Source organism: Silurus meridionalis, chromosome 27, assembly GCF_014805685.1.
Source record: "Silurus meridionalis isolate SWU-2019-XX chromosome 27, ASM1480568v1, whole genome shotgun sequence".
Classification (NCBI taxonomy): Eukaryota; Metazoa; Chordata; class Actinopteri; order Siluriformes; family Siluridae; genus Silurus; species Silurus meridionalis.
Window position 1 is genome coordinate 14,534,756 of NC_060910.1, and position 19,652 is coordinate 14,554,407.

At 39.5% G+C, this 19,652-nt stretch overlaps 1 protein-coding gene across 7 annotated transcripts in view; it reads left to right on the plus strand.

Moving 5' to 3' along the window:
• The window catches only part of LOC124381024 (probable E3 ubiquitin-protein ligase HECTD4), a 91,408-nt gene extending 72,064 nt beyond the window's left edge, over positions 1 to 19,344 (plus strand). For 6 of the 7 annotated variants that reach the window (XM_046842397.1, XM_046842400.1, XM_046842402.1 and 3 more), the window contains exons 60-76: positions 3,290 to 3,469; positions 3,663 to 5,038; positions 5,119 to 5,326; positions 5,550 to 5,773; positions 5,894 to 6,039; positions 7,298 to 7,401; positions 8,842 to 8,965; positions 10,752 to 10,942; positions 11,296 to 11,442; positions 11,541 to 11,660; positions 14,295 to 14,450; positions 14,542 to 14,645; positions 15,515 to 15,736; positions 17,650 to 17,816; positions 18,016 to 18,211; positions 18,404 to 18,626; positions 19,023 to 19,344. In XM_046842397.1, coding sequence (XP_046698353.1) covers positions 3,290 to 3,469; positions 3,663 to 5,038; positions 5,119 to 5,326; positions 5,550 to 5,773; positions 5,894 to 6,039; positions 7,298 to 7,401; positions 8,842 to 8,965; positions 10,752 to 10,942; positions 11,296 to 11,442; positions 11,541 to 11,660; positions 14,295 to 14,450; positions 14,542 to 14,645; positions 15,515 to 15,736; positions 17,650 to 17,816; positions 18,016 to 18,211; positions 18,404 to 18,626; positions 19,023 to 19,159 — 4,025 coding nt within the window. In that variant the 3' untranslated portion in view covers positions 19,160 to 19,344. Of the gene's footprint in view, positions 1 to 3,289; positions 3,470 to 3,662; positions 5,039 to 5,118; positions 5,327 to 5,549; positions 5,774 to 5,893; positions 6,040 to 7,297; positions 7,402 to 8,841; positions 8,966 to 10,751; positions 10,943 to 11,295; positions 11,443 to 11,540; positions 11,661 to 14,294; positions 14,468 to 14,541; positions 14,646 to 15,514; positions 15,737 to 17,649; positions 17,817 to 18,015; positions 18,212 to 18,403; positions 18,627 to 19,022 lie in introns of those variants that run through there. The other variant, XM_046842403.1, reaches the window with a different exon arrangement.
• The last annotated feature ends 308 nt before the right edge of the window (positions 19,345 to 19,652 follow it).

Consider the following 19,652-nt stretch of genomic DNA (forward strand, 5'->3'; position numbering starts at 1 on the left):
AAAGATTTTGCTTTTTTGATGATATCTTGGATTTCCTTCACATTCAGCATAACCACTGTTTTTTCTGGTCTATGAATGCTCTAAAAGTCACCAAGACCATGGATCCTGCTGGGGACTTCATGAGCAATTATTCTTTTTTTTTCCTACTTCCTCCTTTTGGCTGGTTAATATGCCAGACTTGGTTGGCCGAGAGGAGTCATTGTGAAAACATACAGGTAAAACCAACTGTGCTCTCCTTTTTTCTTTTGTTCTCCTCTGTTGCCTAAGGTGTTCTTTCCTGAAAAGCTTGCACAGCTTTTTCCGCAGTAGGCCTATTAGCTTTAATCCCTTCGTTTTCAGTAGGCGAGCTGGTTTTAAACGGTTTGCTGAGCGCTTTTATTTCCTTTCTTAAATTATGCATCTTTCTTTCCCTTCTGTTTGGTAGTCGATGTGGCTATGTAGCTGCTCTTTCTGCTTAATAAGGAAAAATCTTTCTTTGACCAATTGATCCTCTCTTTCCACAACACTAGGGTAGGAGAAAATTAATAGGGACTAGTCCTGAGGTGACTCAAGTGGGAAGAGATGTCCTCCTCTGTTGTGTGCCTCCTAGCTGGAGTTCTCCTTCGTCTCACCTGAAAATAGGTCTAGGTTAAGGTCACTGTTCTACTCCTTGACTTGCTTTGATGTATCTTGAGCCATCTGATGTTCTTGCCACAATGGCATCTTGCTGTGAGAGCCTGTCAATGATTTTTTGCTTCAGCTTTCTAGTAGCCAAATTTCCTGACCTAGCCATTATCAATACTATGACTGTTCCACTGGGTCCTCATTCCACCCACCCCCTTGAGAGACTTTGGGCATGTTGCTCATCCTGATCCTTTGTAGCTTGAATTATGCCCTCTTGTGAGTGGTGCACAGTAGATTACTAGCCTGGTGTGCCCATGCCAGTCTTTTCTGGAGGTCTCTCCAACGATAACAATCTTTCTCAGTTGTCATCTACTCTTTCCTGGATGCCCCTGGTAAACCGGACTATGCATTACAGAATACCTGTTAGGTTCTTTCCTGGGTTACTCCTTTATGTGACCAGAGCGTTCATCCAGAAACAGATGTCATTAGGTGGTACCCAACCTTCTTTGAGGAAACTTTATTTTCTTTGCTCTTCAAAGTTTTGCTGGGAAACATTTGGTTCTTGCATGCATGTACTTGATACATATTACCTTCTTTGAATTAGACTAAGTACACCCTTTCAATGGCAACAAATTCCCTAATGGCAGTGGTGTCGTTTAGCAGGATAATAAACCTACACACACATACACTATAACCACCACTATGTCACACAAAATGTTTGTTTATACATCTATTTTAGGGAGGACTCAATGTTTGTTCAACCAGACTTTATAAATTATTTTTTATATACCAGTAATAAAAAGGAAAAGAAGCGAGACAACCAATCAGGAAATTCAAGATGTTTAAAGATGTGTGTTGTGTGTTACTGTAAATATTAGTAATAGTTAAATTCACAAATCAGAGATGAATTATACCACAAAACATGGCCCCATAAAATAAAGCAACAGTAGTTCTTATCTGGAAGATGCTGGTGTGTAAGCGAAGTGTTCATAGTTCACTGTCTGAATCCTGTAGGCCAGTGGTCCCCAACCCCCAGGCCACGGACCGGCACTGGTCCGTGGGTCAATTGGTACCGGGCCGTACAGAAAGAATACATAACTTATGATAAAGTCTGTTACACTTACATTATTTCCGTTTTATTTATTATCTGATTCTGAAAGATGTTTTATTTTGGAAAATTCCCGGATTCTCTTCACCACAGCTGTTTATGACTCACTCTTGATACATGTCATGATGCCTCGGTCACATGTCTTACCTACATCCGCTAACTTTTTAAAGGAGCTGCTCCAGCTGCCAACACATAATACATTACTGCTAAATTCAAACCCCCAAGCAAGCAAAATGAACAATAACACAGTGGATTCATGTTTATTATTATATTTAGAAAATATCAGTTTTTTTGCGTCGTATCATTTTATTTTGTTGTATATATTTATTTAAAGGCCAATCCGTTAAAATATTGTCTGACATTAAACCGGTCCGTGAAAATATTGTCCGCCGTTAAACCGGTCCATGACGCAAAAAAGGTTGGGGACCACTGCAGTAGGCTAATCCCAAATCCACCACAACAAGAAGGTTTGCAAAAACACAACAAGGTAATCAACATGTAATGCTGATTCTCCCAAAAATACTATATAGATACAATCCTTGTTAAGCACCCTCAGCAAACAGGAATTCACACAGGTCGATGCTTTAGCAGCATCTATATGCCATGGTATTCATCCAACATACCGTATTTTTCAGACTATAAGCCACTACTTTTTTCCCACGTTTTGAACGGTTTCACAAACTTCAAGCCAAAAAACTGAACCCTATAACATTAGACCAATGAAATTTCCGAACGGAAGCGAAAAAACGCACCTCACCTGTGTTCTGGGCTGCACGGCATCGGGAGAAAAAACTTCCATCTGGTGATTTTTAACCGCACGACGATGTCAAAAGATAAACTCCTGAGAGAAATTGTTGTGAAAGGAAGGAGGAAGACAGTGAACAATGACTTTTTTTGGTCGGCTACTGTTTAGATACAAGCCGTTGTAACGCGTTGAGTCTGGGTGAAGGGAGAGCTCGCTAACTCCAGTTGCAACAGAAATCATATAAGCACAGACAGGTTTCCAAAACTCGTGCTTTTTAATTTTTCTTGGCAACAGCGTTATGGGTTCGTCAAAGAAAATTTAAGTTTAAATTCTTAAACTGGGCAATAAACGAACATTTCCCAAGAGACAATTTCAAGTCCCAAATCAGGTGGGCCATTCCTCCCTCTCCTTAGCAGACTCCCTTTTTCTTGTTCTAACAGGATTATATTACTCTATGTCTTCAGCTCATAAGCACCCCCTTTAAGGTGAGAAAAAGGAGCTGCAGGAACCATGTTAACAGTCTCTCAGTGTGTTATAACACACACACACACACACACACACACACACACACACTCTTTATTAGGAATATTTATTAGGTAAACATCCATGCAGTTATTTAATAAATATCATGTAGATTCAGATCACAAAGCACTAATCATAAAAAAAGCAAAAACATGTGATCTCTGTAACTTGAACATTGCCTGGATATTGTTACCAGAAGGGCTGCTTTAAGTTTACAGAAACTGCTGACCTACTGTTAATTGCACAGAATTGAAAATACATGCGCAATATAAAACTATAGTGCCAACTATACTCATGGTTTGTTTTACTAGGAGTGTCCCCACCTCCTGGGGTTGTCCTAGAACTGCATTCTCTGCCGGTTGAGTTTCCCTTGGCCATGGCTTTTGCTGAACAGCTGCTGACATGGACAGTACGTGAAAATAATGAGCATTCAGAAGAAGAGTTGGACACTATTCCTCCTTCTGTGCTTCTCCAGGTTGTGGAGCTATTCGGTAAGGATGCTTATCCCCATTTGTTTCTAAAGTGTTTTTGAAATGATCAAATTTAGTATTATTGTTTAGTATTTTGACTAATAGGCATTGGTACAAAGAAAATAAAATCTTTGTGTAGAGCATGTTCTCAAAAAAACATACATAAAATATATAGTAAGATAATTCTATTTGCTAATTTCCTTTTTTCCATTAGGTGGGCTTCTGTGGACTACTGATCTTGCCCCTTGTATCAAGGAGTTCATCTTTCACCTACTTGCTGAGCTTTTCCGCAAGATCCATCACTTGGAACAACACAAGGGTTCCTCAGGCCTGTCAAGCTCAATTGCGCTACTTCTCAATCCATGCTTGGCAGTACTCATCTCTCTCCAGACAGAGCTCAGAAAGCTTTATGACCGTGAAACTCAAAGTTGGGGGTTGGCAAATGGAAGCACCTCAGGAAGTTCCTTAGCACTATCATCTGAACAAAACCGTTTCTCCACATATTTCCATGCCCTTATGGAGGTGTGCCTAGCTGTGGCAGAGGTTACTTTGCAGCTTAATGTGGCCAGTGGAGGGACGTCTGTAAGCAATATTTCCTCATCAACCACACCCAATCTTAGTGATTCTTCATCCTCTTCATCATCATCACCAGGCCAAACCCCACAAAGCCCAAGCTTGTTATCAAAACGAAAGAAAGTGAAGCTGAAGCGAGACCGGGCAACAGCAGCCATAGCTGCTGCAGCCACAGCTTCAGGAAAACGAGGTTCTGTGAGCGGCACAAAGCTTTCAGAAAGTGATAGTGCTTTATTGAATGTGACTGGTGGAAAGCCAGAAGACATGTTATGGTTTCACCGTGGGTTGACATTACTCATGATTATACGGCACCTAACATACAAGGACCCCCAAGGGTTGAGTGTGACTGGGGATGCAGTAGCAGATGCCTGCCAGGCTCTAGTCAGTCCAACCGCTCATAGTCGCCTGCTGGTGCTCTCTGGTATTCCAACTCATTTGGAAGAAGCTGTTGTGCGTAATGCAATCCGAAGGGCTTGCAATGCACATGGGGGTCTCTTCAAAGATGAAATCTTTATTCCCCTTCAGACAGCAGTCCAAAAGCAGACTAAAGAAGCTGTGGTGGGAATTCAGAGCACAGGATCCCAAGGTGATAGGGCAGATAAACATCCCACAGGCAGTATGGAAAGTCCAGATTGTTCCAGTAGTGCAACACCAGCTCTGAGCATGACTGCATCAGCTTCAACTAGCCAGACCTCTATCTGCAGCTCCTCTCAGGGGGTCTCCAGAGCTGCTAGTGAACATTCTGTGGACCAGGAACTATTAGCCTCCACTGTGACACAACCTGTAGCCCCTTCCCAGCAACAAGCACCTCGAGAGCCCTGTATAGTGTCCAGTCAGGAAAGCCTTGATATCTCTCTTTGTAGCACAGGAAGCCTTGGTAGTGTCGGTAGCTTTGGGGAGCAACTTGATAGTGGAGAGGCAGTTTCAGTATTAGAAGGGGGATCCTTGTATGCAGTCACCTCAGTAGACAGTAATGCCAGCTTGGCATGTCCCATTAAAGGCTATGCTGTTATAGAGGTAAGTTGAAAGAATGTTTTACTTGAAAGGCCACAATCTTGGTCATTGTCAAATGGAAGATGACTTTCTCTTACTTACAGGTACGGGCCAGGGCCAAGGTAGAGAAGATTCGTGCAAGTCTTTTCAACAGCAGTGATCTCATTGGCTTGTCCAGCCTTGAAGGAGAGGAGGAATTAATGGAAATAACCACTGAAGAAATCTTGACTGTCTCGAGTGTTAATCAAAGCCTGTTTGATACACAAGGCAGTTCTGCACTTGAAGACTACTTTCTTGATAAAACCATCAGAGGTTGGAATTCTTACATTTTGCTTAAGAGTATAATTTTAGAATAATATTTAAATAAAATAAAAATCTACAGAGAAATAGAATGAGAGCTGTAATGTATATATAATAAGATGGCTTGTAAAAATGGATTAAATATGCATAACCTAAAGTCCACAATTATACTGTCCTTTAGTCTAAGGCTTGATACATTAAACAACCTTCTAATCTATATGTCAAATTCACATAGGAGACAAATTGGTCCCTGGGGCACGAGACGTGTTAGCTGACATCTTTAAGAGCTGTGTACACTCTGAACAGATACTAAACCTTACTCCAGCCAAGCCCTTAAAAGTGTCTGACATATATCTGAGTAAAGAACAGATCAGCTCGCAGTCACCTGGTAACCTTCTGCATGTATTCTTCAACCACATACGACCTCCTAAAAAAGTGTTTGAGGATCAGCTCACACAGGTTAGCATTTATGTGTTTATGTATATTTAAAATATTTTAAAATATTTATTTTACTGTTTTCTAATTCTTAGTCATCTTTGCCTGCTGGTCTTAAACATACAAACTTTTTTTTTTCTGAAGATTCTTCGCAAATATGGCATAGTCAAAGCCAACAGGTGCAGGTACAGTAAGCCAGGCAAGGAGCAGCAACAAAGCAAAGTGGTCAGCACAAAGAGATCCATCATCAAGCCCCCTATCAAAGAGAAGTCTGTTCTCAACAGTGTACGGTATGTCACAAACTGTAATTGTACATTAGGCTTTTTTGAGAACATAAGTGCTGTTAGAAAAGCTAAATTGACTATAAATAAAAATACATTGAGCAACATATATATGTTGCTAGGATCTTCTTCCACTCCTCTATAATTATATCACAAAGCTGCTGGATGTTAGACACATGACACTTCTCCTCTTTGCACTTAAGGATGCCCCACAGGTGCTCAATAGGGTTCAGGTTTGGAGACATACTCGGCCACTCCATCCATTCTTCAGCCTCCTCAGCAAGGCAGATGTTATCTTGGAGGTGAAGGGAGGGCATTGTGACATTCTGCTACAGAATGTCACAATACATGTTGGAATTCATTTTTTCCTAAATGAAGCAGCATTTATGCAGCCCAGACCATGATGCTACCACCCCACCATGCTTGACTGTAGGCAAAAAAATTTTCTTCGTACTCCTCAGCATTACCACACATGCTGACACTATTTGAGCCAAACCAGTTTATTTTAGTCTAACAGGACGTGGTTCCAGTGATTCATGCTCTTGGACAGGTTGTTCTTCAGCAAACTGTTTGTGGGTTTTCTTGTGAGCAGCTTCAGAAGAGGCTTCCTTCTGGGACAACGGCCTGCAATCAGACTTGTTGCAGTGTGTGGCAGATGGTCTGATTACTGACGAGCAGACCTTTCACTTCTGCAACATCTAAAGCAATGATGCACAGCACAAGGTCTCAACTTCTTTGCCATCAAAGAGACCCTTGCGAGGTCTGTTCAAAGTGGAACCAGTCTCGGAAAACCTCTGTATGACCCTGGCCACTGTACTGTAACTCAAATTTAGAGTGTTATCGATCTTATAGCCTCAGCATCTTGTGGAGCGCAACAATTCTAATTCTCAAATCCTCAGAGAGTCTTTTTGCCATGAGGTGCCATGTTGAACATCCAGTGGTCTGAATTGTACTCAAAGCACCACATTTTAACTGCTCTAATACAACACAAATCTAACACAAATTTGTATCGTCCTGTCAAGCAGACAAAAACATGAACATGATGAATAGGAAATGGGGCTTTGCATGGTTACACAATGTACAGCTGTTATCACTTAGGGTGTAGTCACTTTTGTTGCCAGTTATTTTGACAATAATGGCTGTATTTTAAATTTAGAGGACAGTAAATCTGTACTGCTATACAAGCTGCACATAGACTAAAATAGGAATGCATGTCATCTTGTCATCTTTCTGTCCAAATTTTAATTCATATTTAATTTTTTTCCAGGACTGCATTAAGTGAGAAGAAACCAGTTCTAAAGCCCAAATCTCCAGATAAAGCTAAGCCCGATGAGAAAGACCCTGAGAAGATACCTGCAAAGAAAGTAGAAGGTTTATATTGGCTTTTTTGTATATACTTTTTTTATCAATGTTTGAAGAAGTTTACATGAATCAAGGCTTATGTCCCTTGATGTCCAGCTACCACACCATACCATATCATTTCATGTACTCATGTTCTATAGAAAAACCCCAGATATGCATTTCTGAAAAATTGGAACGCTGTGTAAAATATAAATAAAAAAGATACAATCATTTTGCAAATGTCATAAACCCATATTATATTCACAATATAACATAGAAAACATATAAAATGTTTAAACTGAGGAAGTGTACTGTTTTAAGAAAAAATGGAATTTGATGGCTGCAATAGGCCTCAAAATATTTGTGATTGGGCAGCACAAGGCTAGAGTAAGTAACCATTACTAAAAAAACACAGCTGGGGGAATATATTGCAGTTAATTGGCAACAGGTCAGTAATATTATTGGGTGTAAAAAGAGTATCTTAGAGAGTCAGACATTGACAGAAGTAAATATAGGTGGAAATTTTTCAGAACAATGTAACATATCATGTACAGTACACAGTATCATCAAAAGTTTCCAAAAATCTGTAGAAATTTCTGTGCTCGAAATCTGTAATGGGAATCACTGCATGGGCCCAGAAACACCTCCAGAATTCATTGTTCCATCCACAAATGCAGGTTAAAGTTCATACAAAGAAGAAGCAAATAGAAACGTTTGGTACATCATGAAATGAACAATACAAAAAAGAAGACCCACAGCTGTTGAGCAGCTATAATCCTGTATCAGACTTGACTGGGCCAACATTCCTCTCTGAAAAACTCTAGCAACTGGTCACCTCAATTCCCAGACATATTTGGACTGTTGTTAACAAAGAGGGGATGCTATGATCCTGCCCCAAACTTTTTTGAGACGTGTTGTAGCCGTACATTGATTTACAATTTAAATAAAAATTACATTGAAATATTTTCTATGTTCTATTGTGAATTAAATGTGGGTTCATGAGATTTGCAAATCATTGCATTCTGTTTTTATTTACGTTTTACACAGCATCCCAACTTTTTTGGAATGGTATTTGCCCCTCTGCTGTTAAAATAATATGTATTTTTCCAGAAAGGCATTTTCCATTATAGTTTAGAATGTGGCAGTGAAGATTTGCCCATTCAGGCAGGTCATGAGTCTGTGTGGAACACTTTAGTTCTTCCACCCCAGTCTTAACACACATCATCATGGAGCTCACCTTTTTGCAGAGGGACATGGTCAAATGATAAAACCAGTTTGGGCTTTTTGTTTCCATCGAATGAAAAATTGTAATTATACAGAATACAACATATTTCTCAAAAATTATGCGCTTCCACCTTTGTGCCAACAATTTGGGAAAGGTTGAGATGGTCAGCTCAGTTCTTCAAACCTTTAGCCATATATAGTGTATTTATGTAACTGTACTTATTATTGGATCTATGTACGTTTCAGTGGCAGAAGAGAAGTATTTAACTCTGGAGGGTTTCCATAAGTTTACTGTTGATCGAGCCAAACAGGACATTCGCAATGTTTGGAGGGCAATCTTGGCATGTGGTTATGACCTACATTTTGAAAGGTTAGTATAACACCACCCTTATTTGCTTCAAAGGAATCCACATTTAGTCCTGTGTCAATAGAATCATGATGTGTGAATGTGTTCATAGCTTTGAAGTGTACAAAGGGATATTAGGGAGTTTTCCTGTGCACAATGCAGCTGTGGCCAAAAATTTTGGGAATGAAACAAACATTCATTTTCACAAAGTCGGCTGCCTCAGTTATGATGGCAATTTGCATATACTCCAGAATGTATGAAAATTGATCAGATGAATATTTAATTGCAAATTCCCTCTTTGCCATGAAAATAATAATAAAAAAAACATTGAATGCTTTCCAAAAAAAAAACATTTCATGTGCATTTTAGCCCTGCCACAAAAGAACCAGCTGTCAGTGATTCTCTCATTAACACAGGTGAGTGTGTTGATGAGGACAAGTCTGGAGATCACTCTGTCAGGCTGATTGAGTTAAGCCCTTTTCGGATGGGACTAGTTTTCCAAACGAAGTTTGTGTTGGAATTTTTTTCAGCCGACGTCTGTCATTTCATGTATGGATTCGGACGGGACTAACATCTTTGTGTTTATTACGGAGGTAGGAGTGTCTGTGTTTTACATGTGGGTGTTGCACAAGACCACATGCCCAGGATGCGTGGATTGCGTATGGTCATATGACAAAGCAGAAATTTGAATACCGGCACGCTAGGGTTAGTACGGTAGTTCACGTTGACCAAAACACACAAGAAAACGCGTTTTGGAAAAAACATTTTCGGCAATCACAGACATTCGCATTCGGACGGGATTAGATTTCTCAGAGGTTTGCTGAAAAACAGTAGGTAATTTGCTCTGGAGTTTTTACAGAGGTCGTGTGAGAGAACGACAGACATGGCAGATTCGGACGGGATTAAAATCACAAAGTACATCTGAGAAACAGAAATTTCTCTAACGGCCCCCTGTAAATTTAGTCCCATCCGAATAGGGCTTTAGAATAACAGAGCAGAAGATTTACAATTAGGGTGGTGCTTGAAATCATTGTTAGTCCTCTGTTAATTAAGGTTACCTGCAATGAAACAAGTGCAGAAATCATTGCTTTGCACAAAAAGTGATTCACAGGCAAGGATATTGCAGCTAGTAAGATTGTACCTAAATCACCTATTTATTGGATCATCAAGAACTTCAAGAAGAGAGGTTTAATTGTTGTGACGAAGGCTTCAGGACACCCAAGAAAATCCAGCAGTGCCAGGTTCGTTTTCCAAAGTTGATTTAGCTATGGGTTTTAGGGCACCACCAGTGCCAGCTTGCTCAGGAATGGCAGCACGCAGGTGTAAGTGCATCTGCACACACAGGCAAAGACATTTTTTTTTCAGACATGCGTCATGTTTTATATGTTAATACTTTAAGAAAATCTGTTTATTTATCATGAATGTCTGATGCAAAAAAAAATTATTTGCAGCAAATTAATAACAATATTTATAGCAATATTATACTACCTTAATGTGTAAAATAAAAACAGATCATTATTAGCAGTCAACATAGATTTGACTTTAAAAATTGCAAATGTCGAATCTTGTGTGATTTTCTTTCTTCAAGAAACTCAATCAGGAACATTTTTATAATATAAAATTATTGTATTTAAACAAAACAAAAGAATGCAAAATTTGGAACAGAAGTTATAAAATAATTTTAGTTGCACCGCACAAATATACAAAGTATAGAATTTAAATGTAAGGAATAAATTAGCCAGAGACTTAACACTGGTGTGGATGTTTCATAACCGTTGGCCATAAACATTTCTGCTGATGTTTTCTGTAGATGTTCATGCATTGATACTCGGCAAGCTCAGAAGTCTAGCAGAAAGTGGAACTTGGAGATGGATGTTGCTTTAGTCCAATATGTTAATCGCCTCTGTCGTCACCTGGCTATAACACCTGCCCGCCTTCACCCACACGAAGTGTACCTGGACCTTGCAGATGCAGCAGACCCGCGGGTTTCATGTCTGCTAAGTAAGCCTTAAGTGTGGGAGTGTATTATAATTTTATGTAAACAATTAACATGTCTCCACATTTTGCTTTTAGAGTTTTCATTTACTTAATTCTAAAAAGCAATTGTCATTTGTGTTAAAAAAAAAAATGTAAAAATTTAAATTAAGGTTAATTATGAATTAAACTTGCATATTCCGTCTCTTATTATTACACAAAGAAATAGGTGTTTTTGTCTAATCTTTGGCCAAATTGCCCAACCTTCAACTAATACATCATCTAATACATTTAGCTTGGACTGTTTTAGATTATTTATGAACCTGTGCTGCATTTCAGTAAAGTTTTTGTTTTGAACTAATATGAACTTTACTCTATAGGTGTGCCTGTTCAGAGTTTGCGTCTGCGCTTTGCCCTACTACAGTCCCTTAATAATACCCTGGAGAGTTTCTTTCTGCCCCTTGTGGAGCTAAGGCAGACTCGTACCTATCAGAACAGCATTGCGTCCCTGCTGTGTGAGGCTAAAGGTCTGCTCCTACATATATTCAAGGAATTAATTACATTTCTTTACAATGGAAAATCTTTCCTTACTTGTCTATTTCTTTTGTTTTGTTGTCTCTTTCAGGACTTATATTTTATGACACTAAAGTAGCCATTATGAACAAGGTGCTGAATGCAACAGTGCAGCGCACCGTTGACCATGCTGCCCCTGAAATCACGCTGGATCCTCTAGAGATAGTTGGAGGTATGCAAAGAATTTACTTTCATTTTCACTTGTAATTTTTTTTATGCAACCTTAAATTGTGCAGGATGCAATCAAAGCACAGCTAGGTAAACTTTGGGATGTGAACTGCCCAGACAGAATGTTCACATCAATGTGTTAGAGGTGAGCTTGCGCAGCTTTTAGTTGTATATTTTTCGCTCTCTTTCCTCAATGCCATTCTTTAGAGCTGATTACCCCTTGCTGTGGCTATGTCCACATAATCTGGACCAATCCATTGAATGAATGATTCAATGATTATGGTGTTCATTCCAATCCATGTTGAATTCTAACTTCAGCAAGCTGCCACTGCTGGGCCCTTGAGCAAGGCCTTTATCCCTCATCAGTTCACACTGTTTATAGAAACATGTTTTTGGGTTGTCTGTAAATTCTTCTACTGTATCTGCCACTCTTTCTCAGATTGTTGTTAGTATGAGCCTGAAAAGGATCTTAGTCTCTCTATGTTGTAAAATCTCAAGTGAACTGCTCTTCAAAAAAGAATAGAGAATATGTTTATAGAATATTTAGTAGCCTGTCAAATGTGTAAATATGTCATTATTGAGGTTAAATAACTTCACCAAAAACTATGAGAATTGTTGGCCTTCACATAATCTCAGCTACCATGCCATAATGTATAGGGCCCATAATGACAACGTGAAATAAGTTTGTTTAAAAACTTTGCGATTTTCTTACAAATAAAATAAATAAATAAATAAATAAAAATCACATGCATATAAGTATTCACAGTCTTTGCCATGACACTCAAAATTAAGCTCAGGGACATCTTGTTTGCACTGATCATCTTAGAGATGTGTCTACAACCTGTTTGGAGTCCACCTGTGGTAAATTCAGTTGATTGGACATGATTTGGAAAGGCACACACCTGTCTACAGAAGGTCCCACAGTTAACAGTGGATGTCAGACGACAAACCAAGCCATGACGTCCAAGGTAGTGCCTGTAGACCTCCGAGACAGGATTGTATCGAGGCACAGATCTGGGGAAGGGGACAGAAAAATATCTGCCGCATTTAGGGTCCCAATGAGCACAGTGGCCTCCATTATCTGTAAATGGAAGAAGTTTGGAACTACCCGGACTCTTTCTAGAGCAGGTCACCCGGCCAAACTGAGCGATCAGGAGGTGACCAAGGACCTGATGGTCACTATGAAAGAGCTCTAGCATTTCTCTGTGGAGAGAGAAGAACCTTCCAGAGGAACAACTATCTCTGCAGCACTCCACAATCAGGGCTGTATGTTAGAGTGGCCAGACAGAAGCCACAACTCACTAAAAGACACATGACGGTCCACCTGGAGTTTGCCAGAATACATCTGAAGGACTCTCAGCCCATGAGAAACAAAATTCTCTTGTCTGATGAGAAAATTCTCTTGTCATGCCTGAAGCAAACCAGGCACTGCTCATGACCTGGCTAGTACCATCCCTACAGTGAAGCATGGTGGTGGCAGTATAATGCTGTGGAGATGTTTTTCAGTGTCAGGAACTGGATACTGGTCAGGATTGAGGGAATGATGAATGCAGCAACATAGAGACATCCCTGATGAAAAATTGTTCCAGATAGAGAAAACCTGATGGTGCTTGAGAGGTTTTGCAAAGAAGAATGAGAGAAACTGCCCTATATAGGTGTGCCAAGCTTATAGCATCAAACTCAAAAAGACTTGAGGCTGTAATTGGTGCCAAAGGTGCTTCAACCAAGTATTGAGCAAAGGATGTGAATACGTATGTACATGTGTTTTTTTTTTTTTTTTTTATAATAATATTTATATTACAATGGTCCCCCGGTTATCGAACTTAATTCGTCCCTTAAAACCGTTCAAAATCCGAAATGTTTGAAAACCGGATTATGAAACATATTAATTATCCCATAAGAAATAATGGAAAACCAATTAATCCGTTCCCGAACTCCACCAATATCAAATAATTAACAATTTTTTCCTGTTTTTAGCCGTATTAATACTGTCAGGAATCCCCCTGCCACGCCCCCTATGGTGCCCACATTGAGCTCATCGCAATCGGGCTTCCTCCGTAAAGCACCGTGGATATTATTTATGGACTGCCTTTTGCCGGATTATCCCGATCTCTGCGGGTATTTTGTGTTGGCTCGGTAAAAGTATAAATTAACAACTTTACAACAGTAAGAAACAAAATGATTACAGTACTTACCGCTAAATATCACTAATATTGTTCACAAACAGAAGTTGCGATAGATGCTTACTCAGCGATGGTTGAAGCGGAAGCAGTTTCTTCCCCTCGCGCTGGGATGGGCAGCGTGGGTGGGGTTCGATAACTGGAACTTTGTTCGTTCACCAGACCCAAATTTCGTTTGGAAAACCGTTCGATATCCGAGCCATGGGATAACCGGGGGACCACTGTATTTATTTTTAAAACATTTTGCAAACAAACTTCTTTCATATTGACATTATAGGTATTGTTTGTAGAATTTAGATTAAAAATAATGAATTCAATAAATTTTGAAAAAAGGCTGTATCATATCAGTATGCGGAAAAAGTGAAGTGCTGTGTATACTTTTCAGATGCACTGCAGAGGACATTAATACACAATGTTTACATTTTTTATTGTAATATAATATCCATGTTTGTGTCTAGGTGAGATCCACTCCTCAGAGAATACATACTTCTGCCAGGCAGCTCGGCAGCTGTCTAACGTTCCCTCATCCCAGCTGTGTGTGAAATTAGCCAGTGGAGGAGATCCCACCTATGCCTTCAATATCCGCTTTACTGGAGAAGAAGTTCATGGCACTAGTCAGAATTCAAACACAGTACAGTACTCATGCATCCATCATTCACCTAATTAAAATCAATATTTATATTAAAAGCTTGTCCTTTTTCATAGGTGGTTCATTTCGCCACTTCTTGTGGCAAGTCTGCAAGGAGTTACAAAGCAATATCCTATCTTTGCTTCTACCATGTCCTAGTTCTGCTAGTAATCGCAGCAAGGTATGTAGTCCTCAACATCCTGCACTATACTTTCTGCATGAGGAAAATAAAAAGTCGGGTATATTTTATCACTTGAGCAAACGTTAGAACCTTTTAAAAGTCAAAACAGGCTGTGAATTCTGATTACTGAAGTTCATCCTCTTGCAGTTACAAAGGTTTTTATTATTTGTTTTTCAGTTATAGCCCAATTCATATTCTTATTGGAGTATTTGAAATTTTTGTAACTGCTCCCCAAATCAGTAGTAGAGGTTAAAATCATTGTTGTTTACAAATAATTTAAAAAGAATTGTTGTAACATTTACATTAAGAATTTGTTTTTCATCATAAACAAAGCAGTTCGCACACATCACTTATGAATTAAATGCATATCCCCTCCCAATATAGTTTTCTAGGCCAATGATTGAGAATACCATAAAACTAAAAAACTTTTTCCTGAAATCCTAGCATTACCAATGTACTTTGTTTAGGCTTAAGCATTCTTCTTGATAGTATAATAATTTAAACATTGTTAATAGTAAATTAAGTATAATAAACTTCCCATGAGGCTTTCAAAATACTTTCAAAATACTAAAATTCACCTGTTAAGCATCCTTCATTGTCTTACTACGGTCATTTGTGAAGTGAACAGATTTTATGTGAGGTGGTCAGATTTTTTTTTAAACACTGCACCGCACCAGGGTTGTTTTTTGTTTTGTCATAAAAAGTGCATGAATCACTTTGTTATGTGTACATTGTGCTGTGGTGTGTGTTTTTTAATCAGCTGAAATCAGGTCACATTTTAGCCATCACTGGTTTTGATGCTAAATTATAGCAACACCTCTACTCTTTTCAGGGTAATACTAAATGCATTAACTTTTGTATTTGCCTAGGGGAAGTTCATCCTGACATCGTGCCCCATTACTTATGCTGAAGAACAGCTGCTGCACTTCTTTGGTCAGCTGCTGGGAATTGCCATCCGTGCAGATGTGCCTTTACCTCTGGATTTGCAGGGTTCCTTTTGGAAAGGTCTAGTTGGAGATGCACTAGACCCAGAAACAGATCTACAAGAGGCTGACCTTCTCACCTACAATTATGCCAAGAAATTTGATAGTGTAAGTACCTACACTAAGATACATAAGTGTTTGAACAGACACCATTTTCATATTTACATTAACAAAATCTACTTTGAAAAAAGCACTCAAGATGTGATTAAAGAGACTTTCAGCTTTATTTCAATGGGCTTAACAGAAACATTTAGAAATTACAGAATAACAGAAACAGAGGACTAATGGCCCATTTTTCCAATTCAATACAGAAAGACATGGTGCATCATAGGATAATGTTGATCAGACAGAATAACCATGAATTCAAATTTAGTCACCCTTCCCTCAAAGCACACAGTTGGAGCCCACAGTATAACAGAGACAGAAACATTCATCTTACTATGGGAATCTCCTCGGGCATGACCAATCCTGGAAGCACAAATTTTATACCACATCTGTTGTTTGACAGACCAATCATGACAGTGATGGGGAGTCATGCCTCCCTGTATGCACCGCTGCTGACTGTCCCTACCTCATTCTCTTTGCCTTCTCCTTAAAGATTCTTTTGGAAGCTATCCTCAGCAGATCCTGATAGGAGTGGCTGCTTATCTATTCACGGACAAAAGATTTATCCGAAAGTGGCTGCTTCATCTGCTGTTCTTATTTTTCTCGAGCAGTTAAAGCTCCCTTCTCTTAATTATTCCCTCACGTTAAGTGGGGTAAAGAAGAATAATTGCTATAAGACCCGATATCCAGAGGCACGTTGTGTTGATCTTGTTAATCCCCCGGTCTTCGCATTTCTGTTATGGCAACTGCGAGACCATCCAGTAGGATGGCAAAGAAAAAAGATCCCTCGTGTCAGTGTTCATGCGGGTCTATGATTTCTCAAAGGCTCTCATTTACTGCTCGCTAATCACAAGTGCTGCTCTCAGTTAGAGTTTTGGAGCACCGAGTGCAAATTGTGGCCGCAAATAAAGTCCAAAGACTTTTTGCGCCACTGGCTGAGATGGACAAGGCCTTGGGCCCGGTGCAGCTGGGGAGAGTTCATGACAAGGTTTCTCCTGAACTTATTCCCCTTTTTAAATCAGACCCTTTTCTGTGGGACAAAGATGTGTAGGGGGAAGCTGATGAGGCTGCTTGTCTTTTAGAGGAGGATATGTAGGAAGATGCTGATGCTGGGTCACCTGACTCAGTATTGTGGGAAGAGATCTATATCATTGCAGCTCTCAACCTGTGCTCATCGAGGGGAGCGGTCCAGCAGCACGAAGGGTCAGTGAGCCCTGTGTTTGGGCCTGAAAGGCTTATCAGAGAGGGAGAAGGCGGAGTTTCCCGATGCCCCAGTGGAGCCGAAAGCCCAGGGGCATAGATGACAAATACACTTCAGCAGTGCAACTTATGCATGAAGGATAATGGTTTAAACATGTGCAGAGGAGGGACATGGGGTATATCAGGGAGGTGGTAGCTCAGTGGTTAAGGCATTGGGCTTTGGTTTAGAAGATCACAGGTTCAAATCCCACCACCACCAAGCTGCCACTGCTGGGCCCTTGAGCAAAAGCCCTAAAAAAAAAACCCTCCCCTGCTCAGTTGTAAGTCGCTCTGGATAAGGGCGTCTGCCAAAATGCCGCAAATGTAAATGTCAATATCAGTAGGAGAATGCTAAGGATGGAGCCACCAGGAAGGAGGAAAAGAAGAAGACCAAGGAGGAGTTTTATGGATGTGGTGAGGGATGACATGCAGGTAGTTGGGGTGAAAGAGGCAGATGTAGAGGACAGGTGGGTATAGGGAAGGATGATCCGCTGTGGTGACCCCTAATGGAAGAAGCCAAAAGAAGAAAAATCATAATTTTTTTAAATTGTATTAATCTTATTTGTACCTATATTGGCATGTGTTTTTCCTTTCAAAAATGTAAATACATTTGCCAGTATTTTAACACTCATCTGATTGTGCTTTGTTATACTGTTTTTACTTTCTCTTTTTATTAGGTGACTGATAAAGCTGATTTGGAAGCACTATGCACAGAAATCTCATCACAGAGCCATTCAGGTGAAAGCCCTGACTCACCCAGCCGATCATGCTGTACATTCACCTATGTCACTATGACAGGCGAGGAAGTGGAACTGTGCCAGGGTGGGCTTAACCTTGCCATCAGGTAGGATATTAGGTATAAGCGTAAAGAGAATTGTATAGTTTTAGGCTCGGTGAATTGTGCAGCTGCTTTTTGACCTTCAGCTTTTGTTAAGATGACAGATTTTTTTACTTGACTGTTCTCTGTTAGTTTTATCAGATTGTCTTAAAGTCAAGTCAAGAAGCTTTTTTAAATCAACCTATTTAAACTTTTGTATATTTAGTTGGGAGAACAAAGACCTGTATGCTCAAGCAGTACGCACCTTACGTCTGCGCGAACTGCAAAATGTGGAGCGTATGAGTGCAGTTCGTGCAGGATTGGCCTCTATTATCCCTCTACAACTTCTTAACCTGCTCAGCCCCTTAGAGATGGAACTGCGTACCTGTGGACTCCCATACATCAATCTGGAATTCCTTAAGGTAATATACTTCTTAATCCTAGTATTTGATGCTTAATTTAACCTTCATGCATTTCTCTGTTACATGTAAATGAAAATTGTATACCCATTTACTCTAAAACAGCTAATATTTATATACCACTTATATCTGCAAGTGCCCAGACATAAATTATTTCTAAACTCCTTTTTAATCACAACTTTAACACTTTTTCAGGCTCATACAATGTACCAGGTGGGGCTGATGGAGACTGACCAGCACATTGAGTTCTTCTGGACAGCACTGGAGATGTTTACCCAGGAAGAGCTTTGTAAGTTCATTAAGTTTGCCTGTAATCAGGAGCGGATACCTTTTACTTGCCCCTGCAAAGATGGTGGGCCAGACACTGCTCATGTGCCTCCTTATCCTATGAAAATTGCTCCACCGGATGGTGCTGTGGGTATGTATGATATAAAACATTCCATGTTTCTATTTAAATGTTATATTTGTTATGTTATCCTTATCCTTTATGTTATCCTAATTGGAATGTGCCCATTTGTTTTATAGTAAATGTGCTTCTCAAGCAGTTCTGATAATAGACTAGTTATTATGACTAGGGGTTTTGAACATCCTGACATACAAGAATAACTTGAATCACAATCTATGTGTGTATACATTGTTCATACCCAAAACTATGCGTATAAATAAATGACGGCTGAGACTCAAGCTATCCGTTTCTCATACGTTTCCTGCTCAGTTACTGAAATAAGTAGTATATGAAAGCTTTTTTTTAAATGTTCTTCTTTATGTAGTTTTGGATTGACAATTTCTTGTTGGTATTTTTTTGGTGTTTTAGGTTCACCTGATTATCGCTACATTCGAGTAGAGACCTGCATGTTTATGGTGAAGCTACCCCAGTATTCTTCTCTTGATGTGATGCTGGAAAAGTTACGTTATGCTATACACTATCGTGAGGACCCTCTGAGTGGCTAAAGGATTCCAAATCACAAATACGCACAAAAATACCATACATTCACGTTCACGCCCACACAGCAATTTTCAGAAAGACTGATTTTGCTGGAAATGTGGACTCCTTCAGTGCTCCCATTTATTTTAGCTTAATTGTTGAAACTTCAGCCCATCTTGCCTTTAAAATAAACTGTTTTTTGGTTTTTGGATTGCGTTGAGTTGAATTACAATTTTGGATGGTCCTTTGAGGAACATGTGTGTTGTATCTGATGGAAGTAATGCATTGTTGTTTAAAATGGAGAATCTTTTTTCCTTATGATTTCCTCTTATTTACTTCCCTGCACTTTATTGCTGCCATTGATTTTAAATGCTCTTTTATTGCATTTATAAATGTCATTTTGTTTTCATTTATTATGTGCCCATATAACTGCTATCTTTAACAACAAATGTGCAGTAAGATGCTTTAAGTGGTGGTGGGGAGGAGAATTTGGATAAATGAATGGGGGCTGGCATGTTT